A 26,190-nucleotide genomic window follows, 5' to 3' on the forward strand; every position below is an offset into this window, starting at 1 on the left:
GATGTATTTAGTCTGTGAGTCCTGGGAGGCTCAGGAACAAAACAACAATGTTGTCTTGTTTCCCTATCTGTTTCTTCTTTCAGGGACTTTCTTATCTCTCCAATTTTGAAGTTCCGAAGCGCAAGCACTGTTACTAGTTATTTGTTCTAAGTATTGTCAAAATATGCAACACAACATTTTAAGCTCTCACTTCCAAGTATAATGTTCCCTAATAGTTTCTAAAAAGTGGTGGGTTGTTAATTTGAATGCTGAGAATTTGCATGCCCTGTTTATTTTCAATAACTTACCAGTTATGTAAATAAAATTCAGTCATATTCTGGTAGTATCATAAATGAAAACAGGTTTTCTGGTTTGTATCCTTAATTGAAATGATAAGCTGGTGTTTGTGTGTAATACAGGTGTGATGTATTTTTTCTATGTACTGTACCTGCAGCCTACACATACTAAAATGAACTTTGGCAGTGAAAACTGCTTGTTAAATTTTTTTCATACCAACCCACTTGCCTACTGGTTTCTTGCCCTAGTTTCCTCTCATTTAAGATTGCTTGCATCTGTAGCATTTTATAAAGAAAAACTATGGCCCTTGAATCTGGAAAGTGCTTGTTTAAAAGTAGCTTTACGAGGCTGGAATTTCTGTTTGGCTCTGGATTAAACATTTCCCGCTCTTGTAGACACATCTCCCTTCCTGAGTATTTTCACATCATAAAGTTTGTGCTGGGTGAAACATGCTCTGACATTGTCTCTGTATCCCGTTACCTGTTATTGAGTGATGCAGCAAGAACTGTTCAGATACATAATTGAAAATTAATGAAGAACTTAACTTTGTATAGAAGGCAATAGTATTCAGTTTGCTGCACAACAATAACACTGATATCCTGTTTCAAGCAAGCATGGAAGTAGTAGGACCTTATTTATCTCACTAGTCAGCAGCAATTACTCCTGACTGCACACCGGGGACAGATCTGCTGAGTGCAAAGATGCCGGTTTTATGTTGTTGTTTATCAGACCAGAACTGCTGCTTTTACTCTCGGAGCATTTATTTTCTTTACTTTGGAGTTTAGTACTCTTGTAGAAGAAAATTATAAATACATTTGAGGAGAATCAGCATTCAGAAAATAGCTTCAGACCTACTTTTAGAATTTACTTCGTTTTCTCCATTATTTCAATATTTATCAAATATGTTCAAAGAACTTTCTGTTTAGGTCACCTGTATGCAACCATAGAGCTGTTGATAAAATAGTTGCAATAAAATACCTGTCAGCTTGAATAGAATTGAAGCAAGCTAGAGACTGGCACAGATGCTTAGTTTATTCCCCAGATTTGCTATTTATCTTTTGTACGTACAAATTTTACTGACTTTATTTTATCATTTCATCTGTGGCCAGAACTACAACAATGCTGTACTGTTAGCAAGCACATCAGAAGATGCAACTTAGTTGTCAATAAGCAATGAGGTATGAGAGAAAGGGGAAATACAAAGAATTCATTATATTACAATAATATTTTTTCTGGGTGCTATAAGAGGTTTGGGATTTGATGTTAATTGTTGAAAAGAAAAAGTGCTACCAGTTTCTAAATACATACTGTTTTAACATGAGGATAGATGTGGAGGCAGAGAGAGGGTGAAGTAGATTCCAGGTTAATTACGTGGGTTGAGCTGGGTATGGGTTCATGCAGGGGTTCCTGGGAGGCTGCTGCATCCACCCTGAGTGCTGGGCTTGCAGTCTTTAGGGAAACTATTCCTTTATGATATTTAATGTGTACTCTGTGGTTCCTGGCCCAGCTTCTTATCTTGACTTTGGGACATGCCCTGAGTCTAGAGGGTACACGTGTCATACAGAAAATTTCTGCTTAACATTAATTAGAGATTATTTCTTTTAAGGGTAGTGATCAATATAAAGGTAAAGATGCCTGTCTTTAAATAAATAAATAAATACTGAGACCTGACTATCCAAACATTTGGAAGTCACCTCTCCATGACATTGACAAGCTGTCCGAACTCACTTCTAAACTATTAACAAGTTTTTGCTTATTCATGGAGGACAACAGACCATAAGAACCTGGGGAAAGAGCAAAACTACAAATAAACCAAATCTTTTGTGACCTACAAAAGATTGAAGTGATTTATATAAGCTTGTGATATACAGGGCAAAGTGAGGGGTATGCAAAGGTAGAAACAAGCCACCCCATCCCTTTCCTTTTGTGTGTTGGTTGGGGTTTTTTGTTTGTAGCTTTTGGTTGTTTGGTTTTGTTTGTTTGGTTTAGTAGTTTGATGCTTTTGAGATTGCTTGTGCTATTGGTTCCTTGACTTGCAGGGGCAAGCTCAAACACTTGCTCTTTAAACTCCTGGTCTTCTTTGGAGTCACAAGACATAAATGTTCTTAAGTTGGCTTTGTCTCAAAATTGTGAATTTACTACCTAAAATCAAATAGTGAACCAGTGTTTTAAAGACTGTTTTTCTCATTGATACGGAGCTTCTCCCACCACCAAGGTCCTTCAGCTGTACTGCAGAGAGGAAGCTGGGAAGGAAAATTGTTTTCAGTTTGCCAGGAACCACTAGAGCCACTCGGGATTTTAAGCAGTGGATCATTTTAAGCACTATGATTTGTTAAAGTATGAAATGTTAACAACCTTCTTGTTGCTCTTGCTGGTGGAGAAGCAGTATTCAATTTTCCAGTATGGTCACAGTGTGAACAGCAAAATTTTTTCCTGTGTTTTGGGCACACCTCCTAATGCAGAATGCTTTCAACACTATACTTATTGTGTGACCTTTTCCATGCTTGTTAGCTTAAGAGGTTTGTTTCTGCATGTGGGAATTGTGACAAACTGTAGTAGAGGATGGTCAAACCATGAAGTAATGTACAGCCTGTTGCACTTGGCATAGCTCCTTATTGTATCCCTGATGAGCAAGTCCAAAGATGCAAAGCCAAACATATTGGGGTATATTGAGGTGCTACAATTCTTATTTAGAAAAAAAAAAAAGTGTGTATGTATATATATATGTATATGAATTATGCTAATTCCAAGAAATTAGATCATTTTACAGCCTGACAAATTGTCTGTGCTAGATAGTAAATATTCATTTTGTGCTCTGTGCTGGAGGACGGAGCTTGTTGTAACTCTATCGCTCTCCTCCCTGTGGCCCCATAGTGAGGCCTCAGTTTAGGGGAATGTATAAACAGCTGTATCAAGGCTGTTGCGAATACAGATGTCTCCATGAAGTGGGATCTCTGGGTCACCAGGGACCACGCAAACCACACTAAATGGGTTTGCAGGAGCCTTTACATATGTTAGCCAGCTGAGCTGTGATGCTGCTGTCCAGAGAAATGCTCTGTTGACTTTCACTCACAGTCTTCCTCCAACATGCTGTTACCTTCCTCCTGGATTCCTGCAGCTATCTGTCTTTGCTATGCTGCTGCCTTCCAAGGAGGATTGGCTGTCCCAACACCAGGTTTCCGAAAATGCTGTTGAACTGCATTTGAGTCACAGTTTGGCAGCTGTGCTTTTGCCAAAACCCTTACTTCTGTTCTTGATCCCATTCAGGTGTAGCAGGACATAAGCATGGGACCAAAATGGGAGAGTTTATTTTCCTTGTGGTCAGGAGCTATTTGTCAGTCACTTGCTGAATTTGTGGTGGCTTGAGGAGTCATTGTGATTATTGTATACAATTCATGGTTTCTGTCTGTCTAGCTTCAAAGTTAGCCTTGTTTTGATCAGCAGGTTGGGACTAGATGACCTCCAGAGATTGCTCCCAACCTAAATTATTCTGCAATTTATACCATGATTTAAACAAAGTTAAGAAGTAGATACTACAGGCAAAAGAACTGGTGAGCATAGCACAGAATTGGGTAAACAATAGGTAATTCGTGGGCTAAAAGAGGTGATTTAAGCATGTGTCTCTATCTTGCAGCTCAATATATTTACATAGGCTGGTAGTCAAAGGGTCTTGATAAGCCAGTGTGTAATTGATAGCTTATAGAAATAAAGATCTGTACATATATTGTGAATTTTGTTGAAAAGTCTTATTCTCAACTCTCACTGCATGAGACCTAGCCACAAAATGTTTACTACTAAGACTACACAAATAGTATGTGCATGCAGGGGAATGAGAGTATAAAAGAAAAAAAGAATTGTTGCTTTTTATCACATCTGATAGGTCATTATAACACACTCATGTTCCTTTATGTCCTTTTAAAAACAGCTCAGTAGCAACAGGGTGATCCCGCTTGTTCACCAGAATAAAACTTTCAGCAATAATACGTTGTCTTAATAATACATGTCTGTATATTAATTTTGCAGTTGATTTGTAATGTTACTGAATCACTGAACTTTCATTCCTGGTATAACTAAGCATTTGTTTTGCTACTGCTGCCATCACAGAGTATAACCACCATTGCTTAGCTATAATGATATGTATCATCATAATATGTTTATTCTACAAATGGTGATTTGTGATCCGATGTACATTAACTATGAGTGCATAACATAGCATTTTTTTCCTTGAAGTAGAAGAAGAATCTAATGCTTTTGGAACTTGAATAATAAATACTAATCTGAAATGGTACGAATACCTGCTTTGAAGTCAAATCAACAGAGGGCTTAGTGCATGTTTTAAACCTAGTGATATTTGATCTTAGTTACCTAAAACTACCTTTACTTTCAGAAGGCAGGTACTGAAGATTATGCTCTTTTGTCTCATATGGTTAATACCTGTATTACAAAGTTACACCCCCCACAAATCACCTGATTTATTTATTTTTTTTTTTTCCTGGGTTCTCTTTGCAAGTTATTGCAGACACCATAAACCTGACAGGGTCCTGGCCCCAGTGATGTGGGCTGTTCACGTAAGACGTGCCATGGAGAGTCCAGATATTGCCCTGAACTATGCCTTAATTAGTACTATCTTCATCATTGTTCTTGTATCTGTTGTGGGGTGGAGATACCTTTAGGGCTGTGATGGTGACTGCAATAAAAATACAAATACAGAGGTACCTGGGATGTCATCTAGTTCAAGCCATTGAGTTTAACTACCAGTTCCAGATTCCCTTGTCACTGGGGGACTGTGGCACATAGGTCCTTCTGCACTACTGGGTGTACCCTCCTGCTGTGGCCAAGATCCCTGCGTGGTCTTGGCGATTGTTTCGTTGCTACAAAAGCCGATGCCACCCAGTACTGCTGTGCCTGTTCCCAGGTGTATTGTTTCTAAAACCTTTGTATTTGCTTGGTACACGGGGTGTGTGCTTTTCCTGTTCCTCCCCAGCGTGTGCCTGTGCAGAGGAGAGAGCCTGTGGCTGCTGCTTGTGCTGCTCCTGCCTCTGTAGCTTACCCCGTCTTTAGGGCAAAAGGCGTCTGTGCCGGCACACTGGGAGAGGATCCTGCAATGGACAACAGCTGCATATGTGGTGTTGGCTTTATGGTTTCGAATCCAGCATCATCTGTGTTGGCAGACTTTCAATGCCAGTGTGTGGTGTGTTCTGTGGGCATAAGGGTTAACAGTGTGGCTCTGACTTCCCCATCCTGCTGCTCTGGAGAGCTTTCACTTTCATGGCTCTCTTGGAGAGCTGCTGGTGTCTTCTGAATAACTTCTCTCATTTGAAGATTCAGTAAAAGAGGCTGACAAACTATGTCAGTTCTTTTTGGCTTGGGATATATCTCCCCTTTTTAAGAAGATACGGTTATCCTCTGTGCTTTTTCTCACTCATAAAGTCCATCCTGTGGTGTTACTTAAGGGGAGACATCTCCTCCTACTCACCTTACAGCTCTCACTGAGTGCTGGTTATTGCACTACAAAAATAGAAACGAGTGCTTTATATTCATTCTTGGTGATAAATGACCTTGGAACCTGGTCTGCCGGGAGCTAAACTGTAAATAATTAAGCTTTACCTCTGTGGAACCCTTGCTCAACCCAGATTATTTCTAGCTGTAATCTTGTAACAGTGAACTTCTAATTCCTTTCCCAGAGACTGTTTATGTGAGGTGGTCAAAACAAACAAATAAAAATTAAATGCCATGTGCACCTTTTTTCATGCACATGGTGCAGTAAGCACAGTGCGCAGCTGAAAAACCAAAAGCTCAGAGAACTGCAGAACAGCCATGCATTATCTTCCAAGTTGGCCTAGCAATTAAAACAGAAGCAGGTTTTCAAGCTCAACTATTCCCTATTTTATGCTGAAATTCTGTTAAAATGATGAAGTTTTGGCATCTGAGTTTTGTTCTTGACCAACCTGATATTGGCAAGTGAGAGATTTTTTTCCCTTCTTATCCAAAGAAAAGAGGGTGTGGAGGACGGTGTAGTTTCCCAAGATCAGCTGATGAAGTGGGGGATTGTAAATTTCTGAAAAGATTAGATGTCCTTTCTGAAACTTTAAGTTTGGAGGATTTGAAGAATTCCAATTATCTCTCCTGGCTTAGGTGTTTTAATCAGGCCAGGCTAATTAATATTTTGGGTGTTCTGAGCAGACACATCCATGAACAGCAATGCTTGAATTACACAGTGTGAGATTTAATCCTGGGAGCACATTGTGGCGCAATAAATTATTTAATGCGGCATTTGGAAGTGAGTGTTAAAGATGACAAAAATGTCTAGTTGACATTACACTACTGCACACGCAAGCATTACTCATGCCATTTTGTTCTTCTGAGAATCATCTTGGTGCATGCAAATGCCTTGATTCTCATGAAATCGGAATATTTTTCAAAACAGGTATTTTAAAGAGACTAATGGAAGCTGGGCAATTGACTGCTCTATGGTTCCTTTACATCCTTTCCCTAAAACTCTCTAGAAAGGGGGAAAAAAGCTTTTCTTTGGAGAGAAACTGGTTTGCATCTCATGATGCTATTTTTCTTTTAGAGTTTTCTTTCACTTCTAATCCATGCTCTCATGGATTTAGGCATTAGCATATTTTATAATTGACTTGCAGTAAGTATCTGTGCTGAGTAACTATTTCAGTGTCCAGACGCTCTCCTGCTCAGTACACTGTTGTGGCTTTATCCCTTGCATACTGCTTCTGAATTGTCCTTAAATGTCACCTCCATCTTCTAACAAGTTTCTGTTATTCTTGCAAGCCCTATGGACTTTTTTGTTTTCTGCTTTTGTAATTTTAAGTATTGAACTGTTGATCTGAGTACTTCTTGTAGCAATCACATTTCAAGCATTGGTTTTCTGTGTGTAACAGGACAGGGATTAAAATTTGACAGGGATTAAAAAAAAACAGGGAATGAAAAACATAGTGGAAGCAAGGTTTTCCCCCTGGCCTTACTTGTAGCTTTGGGAGAGAGCAACACAGCTGACTCAAACTCTGTGGGATGTGGACAGTAGGCAAAACATATTGTAACGTAGAGATACAGTTGTCTCTAGATAATTCAAAAATACAGAAAAAAAATCATTATGCTGTTTATAGTTTCCTTTGTTACTCTTGTGGATTGAAATGTATCCCAAATTCCTTGAGTTTTGTGCAGTCTTTTCTCTTCCAGGAATCTGGAGCTGTGGATGCTTCCTCCCCTCTCTGCAGCACCCTGCTCCTGGGGAGGGGGCGCATCCAAATACCATTTCTGAGTAACGAGCCATCTCATGTTCAGGCCAACAGCGTGAGTCAGGAGTGAGAGATTTCTTCCGTTCCTTGCCTCTGCTTGGACAGTTCTGGAAATCAGCTCTGGAAAAGCATTTGTGGTCATTTTGGCATTAGTTTTTTATATTGCATGTGGCTAGTTTTCTGCATCATGTTTATTATCCTCCTGGATAATTTCCCCCTGGAGTGCACTAAAACATGAGCAGGAGGGGAACGTTAGATAAGAACAGCCTACTGCTAGAGTAGCAAATTACATGACATCACATTTTACATATTTCCATTTTAAGAGCAAGTTCAAGAGAATGTCATCTCCTCCTTCACTAGACACTATCTTACCTACTAACGGCCGTTTACAGTGGTTAAAGACTTCTTTGTTAACCGTTCAAAGCAAGTAACACACTGAACTGCAGCAGATAACAGACCTCATTACTGGGAATGAGGGTACTGTACAATATATGGCTGAAATTCTGAAGGAGAGCCATCGCTGCCACTACTTTTGTGTTACTGAAGTACTTTGTCCTTCTCATCACATGCTAGAGTTGTCTGGTTGTGTGCGCTAGGGCTGCAATGATGCTTCTGGTCATAATTGGAAGGATTGAGCTTTCTTACTGTGCCAAACCGGAGCAAGAGAGTAGGGTCATGCTGTTGATTGTGCAAGTGTGAAGGTAACTGGTTATGAAACCTGGCAAACCAGTGCCTCTTTTCCTAGATGACACAAAACCATTCAGTGCTGGGGAGAGGAAAGCCCTATGCACAGTGAGAAGTAACCATCTGCTAAGCAATACTAAAACTTGGCAGAAGTGAATGACACAGGAGTCCCTGGTGCTTTGGAGTTGATCTGGGCAGCAGAAAAAGATGTTAGGATGTCTGTTGGGATCTCCCTGTTTGTAGGATAATGGATTCTCTCCCACCCCAAAATCTATGTTTTTTCTAATACATTCCTAGCAGGAGCATACAAATATTCTGGGTATTTTTTTCTAAACTGAGTTATAAATGCTCTCCACTGGGAAAAGAAACAGTGAGGAAGATGGGGCAACAAACTTACTCTTCCATAAAGGATAAGGGATTTTGAGACCTTTGGCAGCAAGTGCCCTTATTTGAGCCTGAAAGGGTGTGAGCTTTCTCCACATCCCTGGGTAGTGAGTTCTCAGTATTTTCTCCAGATGAATGTGGGTTTTAGCAGGTCTGAAGGCTGTCAGCTGAAACCTGATGTCCCTTTCCTTTAACCAGGTGTGAGAATCTATATCAAGAATATCTATATCTATATCAAGAATCTATCCTAAGGTACAAGAGAAACTCCTGGGTGACAGGAGCACTGTGCAAGCATCACAGGGGTGCACGGGCAGGAGGGGAAAAGCAGCACGGTTGTGCTCTCAGCAGAAGGACTCTGTTCTGTCTCATCTTGTCGTGGGTTCAGCAGTAGCAGTCATTTTTCTCCTTCTTGGTAGCTGGTGTAGTGCAGTGTTGTTTTGACTTTCAGCTCGGGAACAGAGCTGATAGCGATGTTTTGGTTTGGCCAAGGACTTTGTGAGTCTCATGCTCTGCCAGGGAGGAGGCGAAGCCAGGAGGAAGCAGAGACAGGACACCTGACCCAAACTGACCAAAGAGGTATTCCATACCACAGCACGTCATACCCAGGATGTAACTGGGAGTTAGCCAGAAGGGCTGGGAAACTGCAGGGTTGGAGGACGTATCGGTTGGAGCTTGGTTGGGCTTGGGGGGCGAGTTATCGGTCAGCTGGTGCTGAGGTGTTGTATTCTCTTCCCTTGTTATTTCCTTTATCATTATTATCATTGGTGGTAGCAGTAGTGATCTGTGTTATACCTTAGTTACTAAACTGTTCTTATCTCAACCCGTGGGAGTTGCATTCTTTTCGATTCTCCTCTCCGTCCCTCCGGGAGTAGGGGGAGGGAAAGAAGGGGGGGAGTGAGTGAACGAGTTACCTGACTGGGTTTAAACCACGACACATCTGCATTTTTGTTTTTTCTTTGGGTGTAAGATTTTCAAGAGGTGCTGTAAAACTGGAAAGCTTGTGCCCAGGAGAGAAGTCTTGTAGCAGGAAAAGAGCTGACTCTCCCAGCTGTCCTTCTCCCTTTCTAATTTTTGTAATCCTTTGGCCTCCCCAGTCTGAATACAGCAGCAATCTCACTCAGAGTTTCTAACTTTGTTTAGAGAAAACTGGTGCATATATCTCCCATTAACGTCGCCTGTGAGGCTGGCACTGGCTGAAATGTGCACAGGCTTGGAAGAGCTGAGTCACAAAGCTGAGTACTGGCAAAGGAAGCAGATGTTTTTTGGATATGGATTTTGCCTAAATGTCACCTTCAGTGCTCTGGACTGAAGCCGTGCTGTCTTTCCTTTCAACAAAGAGCACGAAGGTGGTTGGCTTGGTCAGCTTGGCTAGATATTTAACTGCATCAGTGCCTTTGGGTAGGAGTATTAATCTTGTTATGCATGGACAGCAAATGGTTTGGTGGCCTTTCCGTTCCCACCACACAATGCAACATCCCAATTAATGGCTTCGCTCCCACCAGCCCTTCTGCATGACTCAAGGGAAATATGGTGGGGCAGCTCTGCCCTGGGAGGGGTCTTCACAGACCATTAGCACTTGGGTATTTACAGAAACATCTTTGCCTAAAACTGTGCTGAGCGTGACACAGGGCAGGTTGCTGCTGAAGTACTAGCTCGAGTTGTGACTGAAGGTCTGCCCTCGCCCAAGTCATTGCTGTGCCTTGGAGCAGCTGAAGCCCCAGGGCCCTTTTGCAGTGGGGTGGGCAATCATTCGGCACACTGACCAGGGAAGCTTGTCTTACTTGAGCAGCAGGCTGCATCTCTGACTTGCTTGTGGAAACAGGACAAAACATAGTGTTTTAGACCTGGCTAAAGGAGATTTAGTAATGCCAGGCACTGCTGCTGTGTTGCTGTCTGGCAGGCAGCGTCCAGCTGGAGACTGCAGCAGCAGGAAGCATGGTGCCTCTGATGCAAAATCCTCACTGGTCTGCATTGCTGACTGCACTCTGTGGAGGTTTCCCATCATATTGTGGCCTCTTTTTGCAATAAAAGTGTGTTAACACATTGCTGAAGTAACACATGGATAGCTGGTGTTGGGGTAACGGCAAGTCTGGAGAGAACAGAAGATTAAAAAAGCCATTAGGTCTGTTTCTTAGAGCATAAGAAAGTGGCTGAGAAGCATGTTCAGCAGGCTTTCTGCAAAGTACCACTTTGGGGTAGGGAGTCTCTTAATAGCTACCTCTTTGGTTTGTGGCAAGAATTTTTGGAATGTGACCAAGTTGTGAGTAGCCTGGGGGCTATCTAAGTTGTTTGTGGAGGGACAAAGATGGGACATCTGACAACCTTCTGGTGTGCCAGTAAACTGCCTGGTGCTGAATCTTATCTGGGCAGTAGTCCTAATCCTCACAAGCTTCAGTTTCGATCACCTGTGCTGGATCTCAAACTCTGGCTCCCAGACAGAAGTTGGGATTTTGATGTCACATTTTTGCCTCTTTGTAAAGGCAGAAAGGAGGCATAGACAATTAGAGTACTAATTGCTTCTGTTGTTTCACCTAAATCTGCCTGTGAATGACTGAGCTTTCGGAAAGGTAATTGCAGTAGCTGGGAAACATAAATTACCACATCCAGTCACAAAAAAAACCCTACCTCAAATGCCTTTGTTACTTTTATTGGGAAAGACAGTATTTACAACTGACATTGTTAATTGTCTCGGTGGTCATCCAACCCAGTCAGACAGGAGAGGAAGGACAGTCACAATGTGGATGGCAAGGTAAGTCTCTGTTTTAAAGGCTTTGGTCAACATCAGGAACTATTTTTGAAGCTGCAGTTGGATTATTTTGTCTTGAATTACTTTGTTTCAGAAAGTCATGCACATGTAGATGTTCATGACAAAAGGAAAAGGAGGCGAAAAGCATAAAGCTGAATTAAACAATATGAGGAAAGAGAAGAGGTTACACAAAGTTGAGGAAGTAAGAGGATACAGTTTAGAAAAACACTGTGATAATAAAAGATAATATATAGGTGAAATAACTGGAATATTGTTCCCCTTGAAACTTGCCTTGTGGGCCCCTAAGGGAAAATAGAAGTTGACGTCTGCTTACTTTGGATTGCTTAGCTGGAAAAACATACGAGATGATATGCATGAGACAACATCCTCGTAGGCCTATTGCAATGCTGATGTGAGTGATAAGTTATGAAAGAGAGAGGAGGTAGCAGTAGGCTAAATATTCTTGATCAAGCAAGACTGAGGAACAGGATATTTTTATAAGCCCATTTTAACACTGATTGGATGCATTACCTTTTTTTTTTCCTTTTTCTAAAATTAAGAACCTAATATATTTTTTGGGTATGCTGTGGATAAAAGCAGTGTCAAATGAGTTTATATTGCAACAAGGATTGAGATAATATATTGAGAAAAAAAAAACATTTTCGGAGTAAAGTAATAACACCCTGGTTTTCAGCCTTTCTCACTAGTGACCCAAGGAAGAGGTTGGGAAGTAATACCTTTTGAGAAGTACTTTGGCATAGTTTCTTCTCTCTGTAAGGTTTAAGGTGACTTCTTTCTTTTTCATCCCCATTTTCTGTGATGGTTTGAGAAACTGTTTATAAAAACATTGGGGTTGGGGAGGCACATACACACTATAAATCCTGCTATGATCTGGATAGCTTCTCAAGAATTTTCTCCAGGTTCTTTTGTACCCTGGCTCTGCCACAGACCTGCGCTAGGTTGAGCAGCAAGCATCTTTATCACAGTCCTGTATGAAAGCAGGTGTACCTAATTATGTTAGTATGTTTCTAAATTCTTTATACCTCTAAAACATGAATAGACTTTAGTCTTTATAATTTTTAATTAGAGTGGAGTTCAAAAGGGTACATGCTTAACAGTTTAAACACTGTATAAAGAGATCTGAGAGCTTTTTTTTTCTCTTAAAAGTGCTCTGCTTTTATTCTTTAGTCTTATTTTTCTTTTGTAGTTGCTTCTCACAGTAATGCAAAGAAAAACGTAATAGAGACAAATAAAAAGTACTGCAGTAAGAGCAGCAAACAGAAAAAGGATAAGTAGAGAAAAGGAGTTCTGCTGTTCATAGGATTTTAGAAGTCTTTGGGTGCTTGCTAGAAGTACTGGCTCTAATCCAATGTGCTTTTATTGGCATACATGAACAAATTATCCAGGGCACAGCTATTTTTCTTACTGTAGTAAAAACAGAGACTCTGAATGGAGGCTTTGTGTAGAACAAATATTTTTCCTTTGAAACTGGCTATGAGTTTAAAGTTTATCTTGTGTGTCTTCTGGAAAAGGAGAAAATATCCTTGTCAGTCTCACCAAATAGAAAATGTATAACAGTATGGGCAACTCAGAACTCTGTAAAGAAAATTGAATTATTGCTGAGGATCTGGTGAAGTTTTGTGATAAACAGGATTTCTTAGTTGTGTACAAAGGGGGAGAAAACTTTATTTATGTAGGCTTTTGTCCTTCAAAAATTTTCTGTGGATGCCTTCTCTCTAGTGTCTTTTGCAGAGCCCTGTTTTCTAGCCACATGGGTGTGACAGAAGGATAAGGGTCTTAGAGAAAATAGTTCTTAAGGTAACATTCATTGCTTTAAGGACTGTCTCCATGGGTAATTCTTCTAACTTCAACTGAAGGTATAACTCACTTTGTGGTAGTATTATTGGTATTGAAAGTTGGGCAGCCTGTAAAGTCTGGCAGTTCTGTTCAGTCCCAAAGAGATACAGAGTTGTCCAAATAGCTTTTCAGGTGAGTGAGGGGAAAGGGCAATAAAACAATCTCCAGTCAACCTATAGTATCTGTAATGACTGTCATTTGTGCAAGATCCTCATGAAATAGTGACTCATCTTGAAAGGTAAAGATATTTAACTCTTTCTTAGCTCTGTAGGAGGGTAACCGTATCTCCCAAAAAAAAAAGAATATTAGGTGGGTATTTCTTTATATCATGTTAAGATCATTAGAATCGGCTCCAGAACAATTCCTGAAGTGCACGGAAATGAATAGTATACTCAGATTTCCCCAACCACATCTATCAGCCCTCCAAGCAGGAAAAGATCAAAAAGCATTGCCAAGTATGGGTTTTCTAGTGCCTTCCCTTTCTCCCCTCTACATTCATTCTTCTGTCTACCTTTTACCTTTCTGCCACTCATGCTTATTTCATGTATGCTTATTTCTGATAAAAGAACTGGATAGAGAGCAGTAAATCTGTATTCTAGAAGACTTCTGCAAGTTAGCTTTCTTCAAAACCTGTGGGAACTTTTGAAAAATCAGAGCTCCCCTGAGGTTTCATGGGAGCAGGGTATGTTGGGCCCCTGTCCCAGTCTGAGGTTTCCATTGGGAACCTATCTGACATCAGCTTTAAAAGAAAAAGACACTGGAAATGCCTCAGCAGGCTGTTTTCAATCCAATGAATGAGCAAAATTCAATAAAATACCTAGTTGCAGTATCTCGGAATCCCTTTCTAGTGACAGCTTGTTAAATTTGGCTTGGTAACCAGCAATGACAAATTCCTGGATGAAAATTTCTTGCGATATGTGAAAAATCAGACTCCACAATTAGAGGAAATTGGAGCCAACCATTTTGCAGTGATTACAATCTTTTCTTTATAAAGGTTTTTAATTTTGCCATCTTTAATCACTGGATGTTTGCTGGAAACCTAGTATGTGATTATAAGGGCATTGAAATAAAAAAAAAATATATATTTTACTTCTAAGAGTCAAACCTGCAACTTGCCAAGGGTGGGCATTCACATCAGGGACTGCTTTTGGAAATACGACTTTGTTAATTGATTTGGAAAATGTGTTTCTGCATCTGATCAGGGAATTAAAAACTACCCAACAAACCCACATCTAAACAATTTGACCCTGGTTGCCCCAGATTAATGGAGGAGAAAATTGTATCTGTACAGAAACATAAATAATTGAAACTAGAAAATCAGAGAGATGAAACTCCAGAAGTTTAAATAAACTTTTTTCCCACAAATTGTGGAATCTATGATTGTTCAGTATATTTTCTTCCACAGAATAAATGCTGAGTTACAGAAATACATGGTTAATACCATGGTGGGGTGTGACTTCCTTCAGCTGTGACTCAGTTCAGTAAGTTCTTTTACACTTGAATCGCTTTGTGCTGAATAATTGTAGCCCCAGTGTGGACTGATCAATTATGCTTAGATGTTTAAGATAGTGCCTTTTGTTTACGCACTGAAATGCAATATAAGCTCTTTGGGTTTTGTGAACATTAATGCAAATAAAAACTGATGCTCAAGATTTTTGGTGCTCCAAACATGCTGATGTTTGGGTGCAGGTGAGTTATTGTGTGCCTGAAAGTGCTGAGAACTGCATAGACTGTGTTCAAGGTCATGTGTCTTACTGCGCAGTCATATGCCTGTTCTTAACCCTGTATGAGGGGAAGTTATCCTTGAAGTTTATTGTTTCAAATTCATGGTTCAGGAGGAAGAACATCAGGAAAATGATGTATAACATAAAGGGACTAGCCATTTGACTTCACAATTCTGTACAAGCAAACAAGTCACGCAGGTCTTCTTGTACCTCTGTTACTCCACTCTGCTGTGGAGTGGGAAATGATTTTAGATTACCAGTTTAGTGTCAAGGAGGGTAGGGAAAAGTAGAAAGGAAAAAAAGAAAAAATAATGTTCCCTTGAAAAACGTATGTCTTTTTCCAGTGCATATTTTCCAGTGACAACTGGAAAATTGTATTTTTGACAGTATTAAATTGAACATCTCAATTGGTTCACTTAGCACCCTGAGGGATGGCAATATGGGTTTTTTCTTTCATAGATGAGAAAACTGAACAGAGTTTGTAAAAGTCAGTGACTACTGGTGCTGGATCTTAAAATAGCTTATAGTGCAACTTATTTTCCAATTCTCTTTAAAAATCAATTTTGTTTTATTCTATCTTTTGTCTCTTCTGCCTTATTTTTAAAGTTCCTGTGGTTTTGGTTTTGGTGTTACCTTACCACATGGACACTGTGTATTTAGGCTCCTTCTCATGATGTCCTTTGCTATTAATGGAAAACACAAGAGAGAGTAATCAATTGAGTGACTGGATGGCAGTTTAGATACCAACTTTCAGGAGCAGCATTTTTCCCCTTAGTTTAAAGACAAAGCAATTTTCTTAGGCCCCTGAGTTTGAAAGAAATAGGATTCCTGAAGCGCAGGGTAAGTTTTAAAAATAGCATCTAGTTTTCTATTGTTAGTGTCTATAAACCAGCTTCAGAGTCAAACCTCCATGCTGAGGTAGGGCGCAGAGGCTTGACTCACAGGTATTGGAAATGTTGCTGCTGTACACTATATCTTTGTAATGACATAGCTCTGAAGACAAATTCTGCTTTTTATGTGTTTCATGTATGCATGAGAAGTGAAAGCCTGCTGACTAGATTTGGAATTAATTCAAATACTTTCCAGGTATTACGTGTTAATTTAATACTTTCATGAATACATGATGTTCCAAGTACACTGACAAATATTAGGGGAATATTTTAAATTAATTCTGAGAATGTGAATGCTTTATTTTTCTAGTGTTAAAATCTTGTTTAATCCCCAAAACTTGTGATGGTGGTGTTTGTTTTAAGTCATGGTACCTGAAGTCATGAGTTTCTTCATATCAGCATTGTTGCACATTGTATGATTTAGGCCTTTCTTAACAGAGAAATTTGAAGAGTAAACCAGAGAATCACAGAATAGTTAGGGTTGGAAAGGACCTTAAGATCATCTAGTTCCAACCCCCCTGCCGTGGGCAGGGACACCTCACACTAAACCATGCCACCCAAGGCTCTGTCCAGCCTGGTCTTGAACACCGCCAGGGATGGAGCATTCACAACCTCCCTGGGCAACCCATTCCGGTGCCTCACCACCCTAGCAGGAAAAAACTTCTTCCTTACATCCAATCTAAACTTCCCCTGTTTAGGTTTTAACCCATTACCCCTTGTCCTATCACTACAGTCCCTAATGAAGAGTCCCTCTCCAGCATCCCTATAGGCCCCCTTCAGATACTGGAAGGCCGCTATGAGGTCTCCATGCAGCTTCTCTTTTCCAGGCTGAACAGCCCCAACTTTCTCAGCCTAGATTAGAATAGCTCATTTACTAAGTTTTAAAAGGAAAGTTTTAGTTTTGCTATTGAGCTCCACTGTGAGTTTACTTTTCAGCTTGGCATTGGTAATATGCTGTGGTCTGATCAGTAACTTTTAACATATTTGTTCACCTTCATTAAACGCAGCCACCTTTTCTTTCACTGAACTGCATAGAAATTGCCTTTTTTTTTTGTTTTTTTTTTTTAACCTTGTAGAAAATGTACCTCTTACAGTAAGATGCAGAGTATAAACCCTTCCTGTAGTAAAGTTTGAGGCTTTTCAGACTTGTGTGAATTGGCATTTGGGGCACTTTATTGGTGGAAAAGATCAAGATTTTCATAAGCCATGTGGGGTCTGTATCATCAAAGGGTAAAATCAAAGGGTGGCCTATGATATCATGCATTCAGGTGTTTAGAGTAATCATGAAATCAGTGGATGTTGCTCCTACTTAACTTATTTTATCTTGTTTAATTCAAGATTGTAGCCTACTACTAGCCTAGAAATTGGTTCTTCTAAGTAATTTAATTAGCTGTTGGATTTTAATGGAAATGAGCTTTTGTTATGGTTTATTGTGTTTGCTGCCATGTGAAGAATAAATAAGAATGCTGTGTCTGGCTACAGGATAAAAGCTAATATGGCAACTTCACCAAAACTAAAGAAAGTAAATGTCTGAAAACAAGAGTCAGAACATACCATGGTTTTACTAAACTAAATTAGAGAGGCATTGATGAAAGTTACTATCCTTTTTCCTCCTTCATGTTAATTTTAATGGTGTGGTTGGAGTATGTCATTATATAGTGTCAGTACAGCTTTTATTATGGACTCTACCACGCTAATTTTAATAATGTCAGTGTGTCATGATGCAGCTATTAAGCTTGTAAGTAGATGTGGGTAGGTAGTTAAGCCAGTTTCATTTGGTCAACTTGCAGCAGCAGGCAGTATTATAACTATGTTGGAGTTCATGCATTTTTTTTTTTTTTTGCCAGACTGAAAGGAAAACTTTATCTGCAACAGCAGACAACACCTAGAGATGTTGTCTTGTTCATTTTTATACGCTTGCAGTACCACTACAGTAATTCTCATAATTTTTTAACATTTTGACAAGTACTTCAGGGCAAGAAACTGCTGAGAAATATTTCATTAACTAGCCTCACATACTGTTTTCAACATGAAAGGGAAAAGTACGTCCAAATTCCATGGAACTTCTGACATGTGGTGTCTTCAGGGTGGTGGGAAGCATATGCTTGTATGGCATTTGGAAAGAAGCACCACTTGCACACTATTTCTTGCTGAGTTTTCTGCTGGCCCATTTAAAGATGCACGCTAGTATTATAATATCATTTATAAGCTTTCATTTCTAAAGTCAAATTGATGTCTTGTTGGTTGTATACCACAAGCCGACTTTCAAACTGGTGTTTGGAGTGCCCTCTTTTGAAACCTAATGATCTTGTTTGAAGTATGATGTAAAAAGCAATAAAGTAAAGTCACGAAAAGAGGCAGAGAGTGTGAAGAAGAGCAATAAAACTGTTTTAGCTGTGCTGGGTCAGCTGTATTCGCCAGTCAGTGGTTCCAAGTAAATTTTTTATCGTTTTTTGTTTTTTTTTAAGCAAACAACAAAACCACAAACCAAAACCATGTATTGTACATTCCTCTTCAGGTGGAGATATTGAGTGCACTGTCTGGATTAGGATTTGTGAGTAAAAGGAGTATCCTTTACTAGCTCTCTCTACTGTACTTGGATGGGGGCTTCGGGTTGGAAATAATGTAGACACTTTCCAAGCTTTGGGTCCTTCCTCAGGTCTGGAATAAAAGCAGTAGCCTTCAAAGTCAAGTATGAATTGAGAACTACTGCTCTGAATTTTAATAAATACTAAACTCAGATAGGATCTTTGTTCTTTGCAGTTGTCTTATAGTTGTTCTTTGAACGCTGCAAGGGAGAAGTTAGTGATAGTGCTGGGGCTTGTCCCATGGAAAATGTTTTCCCAGTGTCCTTTATGTGAGTCCACACAGGTGCACAGGGGGATTCCTGGATGCTGTAGATGAGGTGCCAAAGTAAGCTCTGGTGCAGTATGCCGGTAACTTTCTAAATCCATGACCTCTTCCATTGAAATACTGTTCTTTAATCCTCTTCGAATACCTGAGGTAGACGTACCAGAGACACTGATTTTTACAAGGCGTTATAATCTCCTTCTTCTGCTTCCTTCTACAAACACCTTCATGTGCCATAGGCACCTTCTGCTTTAGACTGTTCAGTATATGTGGAGGGTGTTTGGTTTGGTTTTTGTGGGTTTTTTCCTTCTTTTGTTTTCTTTTTCTTGTATAAAAGATACTGGTCTTCCAGCTATGCTGACCTTTTCTACAAGGTCTGCATAATTATCCTGATCTTGGTAATTAATAACTACTCATCTTGCTTTAGATGAGGTGAGTAATTCCGTAATTAAAAATAGCAGTGAGTGGTGGCTTTAGTGCTTGGCACATTTATTAACATTCCTTTGTTGCAATAGGGATTTTTAAGTCTTTGAAGCTTTTGTATCTGTAAAGCTGTTTTATTTTCTTTCAATATAGTTAATTATAAATCATGGCCCAGACCTGGGTGAAATGAATGGAAGTAGGTTACCATGCCAGAATAAGAACCTGTTTTCAAGCAGGGTCTTTATTACTTTGGCAATAATAAGAGCTAAATCTATGAACAGGATCTGTCTGAAGTTTATTCATTTAGTTCTTCCTGTTGGTCTTCATATTTCTCCCCTTTTCAAAATAAAAGATACCTATCTTAATTGTATTGTTAGAATATTTCCTTAACAGTGAGGCACTGGAAAATGTCATAGTAGGAACAAGGAGATATAAAGGACATTTTTAGTCTTACTAGTTTATTCAACAGGAAGTGTCTCGGCTAACAATTCTTGCTCTGAATACTGGTTTTCCATTAACATATTGAGTCTCCTATTTTGATAATTCTGTCACTAAATTTTCTTAATGCATTTATCTTATCCCTCCTGCTGAAAGGAGCACTGCTGATTAATTTAGCATACTCCTTCTACTGAAGGAGTGAGAAAAAAAAAACTAGATTTCAGAAAGTGTCAATGAAAATCAAAACACTTTTTGAAACTGGAAAAAGCAGGATTGATTGAACTCGTCTTCTGCAACTCTGTGGGGGTGGGGGTGAATGCATTTACAAATGCCTTCTCCTGGACAGTGCTGTGTCCCCTGTTGTGTGGTGTGGTCCCCTGCTTGGCCGGAGCTGCACTCATTTCTCTGTCACAGTCTAGTTTCTCAAAATGCTCGTACCCCTATGCCCTCTTAGATAAACAGGTAACTAACATTCTAGGGTTAAGATCAGCTTTCCATAAGGAGTGAAATTTGTAGGGAGAGGGGATGCACCCATTCCTTTATTCCCCACCCAAGTTTCTTTAGCAGGAACCCCACTTAGCTAACTTTGCATCTAGCAGAAAGGTTGGTTGGGGATGTGTTAAAATCTAAACACAGGATGCAACTCAGTGCCAGATTTGTGTACTCAAATGCAGTGGAATTACTTCTGTGGCCATCCTGGACAACTTCTCTTTCCAGAGAAGACCTGAAAGTAAGAGGATTTTCAAAATTACTTCATTGTGGCTTTTGTATTAACATGTTTGCTTGAAGTCCTGATGCTTGCATACAGGGGTGTATACTGGAGCACCCACCCATTCCTTTCCCTGAAAGCTTCATCCCCTTATCAATAACATAATGGCTTGAAAGAGGCAAAGGGGACAGCAGCCAGAGTAGAGGTGAATGAAGTCCAAATGTTTTATCTTGAAACTGCATCACTTGTAGGGTCTAGCTTGCAGTTTTCTGTGTGATTTTTGCTGTCCCCTTTTTGACCAGCCTTTGGATGAGCTGATCCCCTTAATAGAAAATGGAAAACTTTACAGTGCAAAAGTGCTGCCAGCCCAACCAGAAGCGGCTTGCCTCAGAAAAATTCTGATATCAATGTACTGCGGTTGGAAAATCCCCAGTGATCATTTCTGAAGTAATGCTTATGCATGCATGCATGCATCTGCATCTCGGTGTTTATCTCGAGGCAAGATGTTGAACACCCAGCAGAACTTATGTTTGCTCTTGGTTGTCGTCTGAAGCAAGCCCTGAAGCAGAGGTCAGCAGCAACATTTCATCTGACTCAGTGGGATGTATTTCTGTCAGGAGTTTCCCACTTGTAAAATCTGTGGCTGGAGCAGAGATACAAATAGGAGAGCGTTCAATCAGAACAAGGCGGCAGACGCAGAGAAGACACTAACATACAAGACCAGTGTGGAGAAATAAGGGGTTTAAAAGTAATAACTATTTTTTTTTTTTAGGATGAGGAAGGAAAGTGTGTTGGGGTGAACAGTGTGAGCTTTGAGAAGAGCCAAATGAGTAATATTAAGTCATGCAGTAAGTTCTGTAGTTTTCCTATATTCTGTGGAACAGCAGTACTGAATTGCTGGAAAGCAATAAGAAGCGTGTTTATTGAATGCTTAGTGAGTTGCAGCATAGCATAGATGCATGTGATTTTTTTTGTTATTGTTTTCGCTGTTTCGTAATATTTTGAAAAAGGGAAAGGGTGGAGAAATGGTGTCCTTATCTGACATTGCTCCATGTCAGATCTGCTGGATAAGTGTTACCTTGTAATTGTCCACTTCTTTTTGCTTGGGCTGGAGTTGCAGCCTGTGCCTGCTATCTAGATGAGGAAGAATTCTTGCGGGTTTTTTGGCATGTCATAAGAATGACTTGTTACTAACAACAGTTTCTTAATCGGTAGATAATTATTGTTCCAGCCGTTCTTGCCTTTCCTTTTCCTTCCCCCACATCCTCCTCTCCTTAACCCTTCCCACTCCATCATTTCTAATATCCACACCATTAAGCTATTTCTCTCTTCTTCCCCCCCCCCCCCCCCCCCCCCCATCTTATACTGGGATCTGCCACTGGGTGGGACCGGTTGGATCAGGGTGAATTAAAAGGAGCACTGGCCTCTGGAATATCTCATTTTCTATAATGAGATTGCTCTGCCTTTCTAGAAAAGGGATTTTCTAAAATAAATTGAGGGCTTTTGTTACCTTCAAACTCCTACTAGGGAATGGAAATGACAGAGCATGAGTTGTTGATGTGTCAGCTTGTAGTTGCAAACAGTTTGTACTGCTTTCGTAAGGCTCCTGTGCTACAAGGTGGGGAAGATGAAGAGTTATTTTAGCATTCAGGCATTTTTGAAAATTAATATTTATGACTGATGTAATTACATTGGATGTTTGGGATTAGACCACCTGTAACTATTGACTACTAGAGAACCAAAAGCTGGAACCTTGTAATTTGTATTGCTGCTTACTATCAATATGCTAGAGTCCCTTAAAATATAAAGCTGATGACAGCAATGAACTCATGGTTGGGTATCTTCTTGTTCAGTCTCTGATATTGTGTGGGGAAAAAAAAAAAAAAGTATTTATTTGGTTTTAGGAATTGCAAAATACATTAAAAATAATATATTGCTTTCTTATTATTTTGGCCATTTTCTTGTTTTTCTTCTTAAATTCTCAGTTTGTTCTCCTGCTTTCAAACATTTCTTGTTCAGAGAAGGCATGATTTCTTTGCAGGATCCTGAGAAAGATGTGACCACTCTTGGGCATGTCAACAATGAACTGTTGGTACTTCAGGCCTGCTTAAAAAGGGATTATACAGTTAATTCTGAAGGATGTTTATTTTAAAGTCTAGAACGCCAGTATATGTTGCTGTGAACTGCTGGGCTGAGGTGAAAAGGAAGATTAAAGAGGAAGTGGAGTTTATTAATAGACAATGGCTTTGCAGCATGCACGAGTTGACTTTTGCTAAGGGCCTGGTTGTAAGAGATGAAAGAGCATTTGAGATGAGAAATGCAGCAGAGAAAGCTGTAGAAGTGAATAATAAGCAAAGCACTGCACATTCTGTTATCCTTTTGTGATTTTTACCTTCTCTTCATTGTGCACTTTATAAAAAATTTAGTTTTCCTGAAATGAGAGATGAAATTGCCTGATAATTCTGGGGAATTACCAGTAGCTTTTTGATGCTGTTATAAATATTTAGACTAATTATAAATAATGGGTCTAAAGGGTTTGTTTGTATTCCCAATCAGGGGCTTTCTCCAATGAAGTGTTAGAAGCATTGCATAGCCTCTAAAAGTTGTCCTGTCAAAGTAGCTGTCTTGGCATTTCAAAAGCACGTGATTTTTTTTTTTTTAACAGTGGCAAATTGCGTAAGGGACAGGAGATACTCTTGGCTTTATTCAACTGTCAAAAAGCAAGTGGTGTTTTGTTTGCATATCAGCTAAAACTCACTAAAACTTTGATGCTTACGTGGCAGAATGAGCTGCAATTTTTGGGTTTTGTTTTTTTTTTTTGGAAACACAAACATTTCTAACTTCAGATTTTCATTATCACTTGATTAAAAATATAATTTTAAAGCTTTTTCTATTTACTCTAAAGGGTGTTATGCTCTACAGTGGGCAAGTATTTAGTCTCAAGACATGTTTTCTTCCCCTAATGTGAAATTCTGCTGCTCAGCTTCATTGCTGCTTCAAAATCGGTGTGTTATGCTAACTTCAAAGGATGAAGCTTTAAGCTGTAATATATTACATTCCTTCTACTTAAAATACCTGTTTTACCACTTTCATAAAATTAAGTGGAGTACAAATAACAAACCAAATATTTGCCAGATTAAGATGTCAGAGGAGTGACATAATTTTGAAAGAGTCTAAATCCAAGTTTTTTTCCAAATCTCACTTAAATTTGTTATGAGTAGGAATTTGTTATGAGTAGGGCCATGAAACAGATCACAAATGCTGAAAGGGTATGGAAGATAAAATTAATAAATAAGTATTATCTTAAACCCCAATGGCAGGGGGGTTGGAACTGTATGAGCTTAAGGTCCTTTCCAACTCTAACTACTCTATGATTCTAAATACTGTGTGTATGGAAAGTAGAGGAATTTTGTGTAAGGTTTTTGGATCTAGTCACTCTTGGGAAGCTAATCACAGGGTAAACAAGCAGGGTAGCAAACTGAGCTATGACTGCAGATTATAAAAATTAATAGCCAATAGGAAGTGTTAAAGAGCTTAATGGCAGTATGAGCTGGAGAAGAGCACTCTGAGTAGAACCAGTTATGCAGTTGCTGAAATGGAACAAGGAGTGCACAGTGACCTGTCAAATTCTGCTGAGAAAGTGAATATTTTTATTCTTTCGAGTCATGGGATGATTTCAGGATGCTTCCCAAAGGTGATCATTGCTAATGAATGGAGCAGCACTCTGCACAGACTGTAATTTATTGGAGACAGCTGCTAAGTACTGCACTCTGTACAAAGTGGCTTTGAGCAGCCAAACAGGCTACCAAGTTGGATGTGTGATGTAGTTGTGGGGCTGTGCAGGAGAAATGGAAGTAAAATGTGGTTATGTCAGTAAAGCTGGTTTTCAAGGAGCAATCAAAGATTTAAAAGAAAAATTAAAAAGAATGAGTTGCTAAGCAAAATTACCAAGTATGGTCTCAATAAAGGCAATACCACAGTTCCACATGATTACTCTGGTCTATTTAGCTTTGATAACTGCATCTCAGGTAGATGTTAGGTGTTCCTTAGAAGGGTATAAAAATTATTCTGTTCTCAGTACAGAAGTCCAAAAGCAGCTCATACCTCTCTTGAATGACAGAAGACTTTAGAGCTGAGAACAGAATTTGATATTGATTGTATTTTTGCCTGAGAGAGGAAAGAAGCAGAACATATGTGGATGCAAAATACTGTATGTACTGTAGGTCAGTCAGATGCTGCTTCTCTGTAAAATAGGAAGAGAACAGTTAAAAGTGAGGCAGTAAGCTGACTTAATGATTCAGAAGATAAGCTCTTTGTAAGGTAGCTTTAGTACATTATAGCAGGTTGTGTTTACTTTGGAAATGAAGCTTTTGTTAGGTACAAATTTTATCTTAGGTACTTTTGGCTATTTTGCAGTGTTAGAAGAAATCTTTTTTCTATTTAATGACTGAGATTTAGGGATATATTCAAATATATATTATTCACGTATGTATAAATGAAAGAATATTTGCCCGTGGTAAATTTAAATGGAGATTGGTTAATTTTAGAGGCTTTCAGAAGTCACTTTCCAGAGTCAATTTTAACTTAAATAGGCACGCTAGTAAGAGGAGAAAGAATTCTTTTAACTATTGCATCTTAGCCTTTTCAGTATCACTGTTATGTGAAAGGTTTTGTGGATGTTAAATGCTGCTTAAAAAAAACCAAACACCTTTTTAGTCCCAAAATAGCTAACCAAGTTTTGTTTTGTGCCAACAATTGTGTTTTGTTTCTATAATGCATCTTTCTAACCGTTCCGCTGAAAAGTTTCATGGAAACTGTATCAAAACTTCATTTTAAAAGTTTCATTTGGAAGAAATGAACAGAGGGTTAAAATCAAACATGCTTGACTGTTAAAGTTGCCACTTAGAACATATTGTTCACTTCTGCAGAGGGTGTTCTTTGTTTAGTCAGCCTTTTATTTTTAAAGCTATTCTTAAAGACCATTGTATCAGTAATAATAGCTTTTTTTTTTTTTGCTAAATTATAAATTGTTTGAAGCAATAACTATCAAATTGCAATTGGGAGAAGTTCCATAACGGATCTTTAAGGCATCGCCATGATTCAAATAATAGCAATTTAGCTTGTTGATGCAATTTCTTTCCCATTTCCATGATAATTTTCTCATTAGGCTTGTATTGCATCTGTATTAAACCTTCATCTTTTAAGAGACTTAAATTCGTATGCTGTTGTTTCTTTTCCCAGATTGTTTCCCTCGGTAAGAGACGATAAGAATGAATGGACATATATCAAACACCCCTCCTGGTGGATATGGAAGTTATTTTCCTCAAACGAAGTAAGGTTATGCTTTTGATTTTCCATTTATGGACGAAAAGCCTGTTGTATTTTCTTCTGTAGGCTTTAATTTCAGTTAGAATCATTAGAACCATTAGAACCCACTGGAATAGTACAAAGGCAGCTTCTGTGAAAGAACGTGCAGTTTCCAAGCCATGTAACTGAACTGGCAAATACCATCTAACTGATCTTGGTCAGTCTGATTAGTGTAAGGGTAAAGCTGTATTACAGAATGGAATCATCTGGAACAGAAAAATTGCTGTAACCATAACGTACTTATTATTTTACTTGAAGAGGTCTGTATATACCTGAGGTTTGAGGTTAGCTCTGAGTGAATGCATTTTTATGCTTAAAAGATGAGGCTGCCCTTTCCATCTGTGAGAAAATACTGTTTCACAGTAAACCCAACTGAGCAACTGTTACCTGAAAGTGCTGTGTTATCTGAGATAAGAGGATTCTCCCTGTATCAGAAGCATGGCACAAGGCTCATTTGCAGCACTAATGAGAATTATCCTAATGTGATGCCAAAGAACATGTATTCCTGTATGGAGTAGGGCATCTGTGCTATCATCTGTGAGTTTGTATATGATTCATTCTTGTTGTTGAACTAGAATGAAGTTGG

General features: G+C 39.2%; 1 protein-coding gene across 7 annotated transcripts in view; it reads left to right on the plus strand.

The window, feature by feature from the left end:
- Window positions 1–26,190, plus strand: part of EPS8 (EGFR pathway substrate 8, signaling adaptor) — a 136,836-nt gene that overhangs the window by 57,131 nt on the left and 53,515 nt on the right. For 6 of the 7 annotated variants that reach the window (XM_061444657.1, XM_061444664.1, XM_061444658.1 and 3 more), the window contains one exon: window positions 25,479–25,569. In XM_061444657.1, coding sequence (XP_061300641.1) covers window positions 25,508–25,569 — 62 coding nt within the window. In that variant the 5' untranslated portion in view covers window positions 25,479–25,507. Of the gene's footprint in view, window positions 1–18,348; window positions 18,372–25,478; window positions 25,570–26,190 lie in introns of those variants that run through there. The other variant, XM_061444662.1, reaches the window with a different exon arrangement.

Source organism: Pezoporus flaviventris, unplaced genomic scaffold (genome assembly GCF_033815535.1).
Source record: "Pezoporus flaviventris isolate CSIRO_AGI_PZ_B2104156 unplaced genomic scaffold, CSIRO_AGI_Pfla_v1 ptg000002l, whole genome shotgun sequence".
In the NCBI taxonomy this organism is placed as follows: Eukaryota; Metazoa; Chordata; class Aves; order Psittaciformes; family Psittacidae; genus Pezoporus; species Pezoporus flaviventris.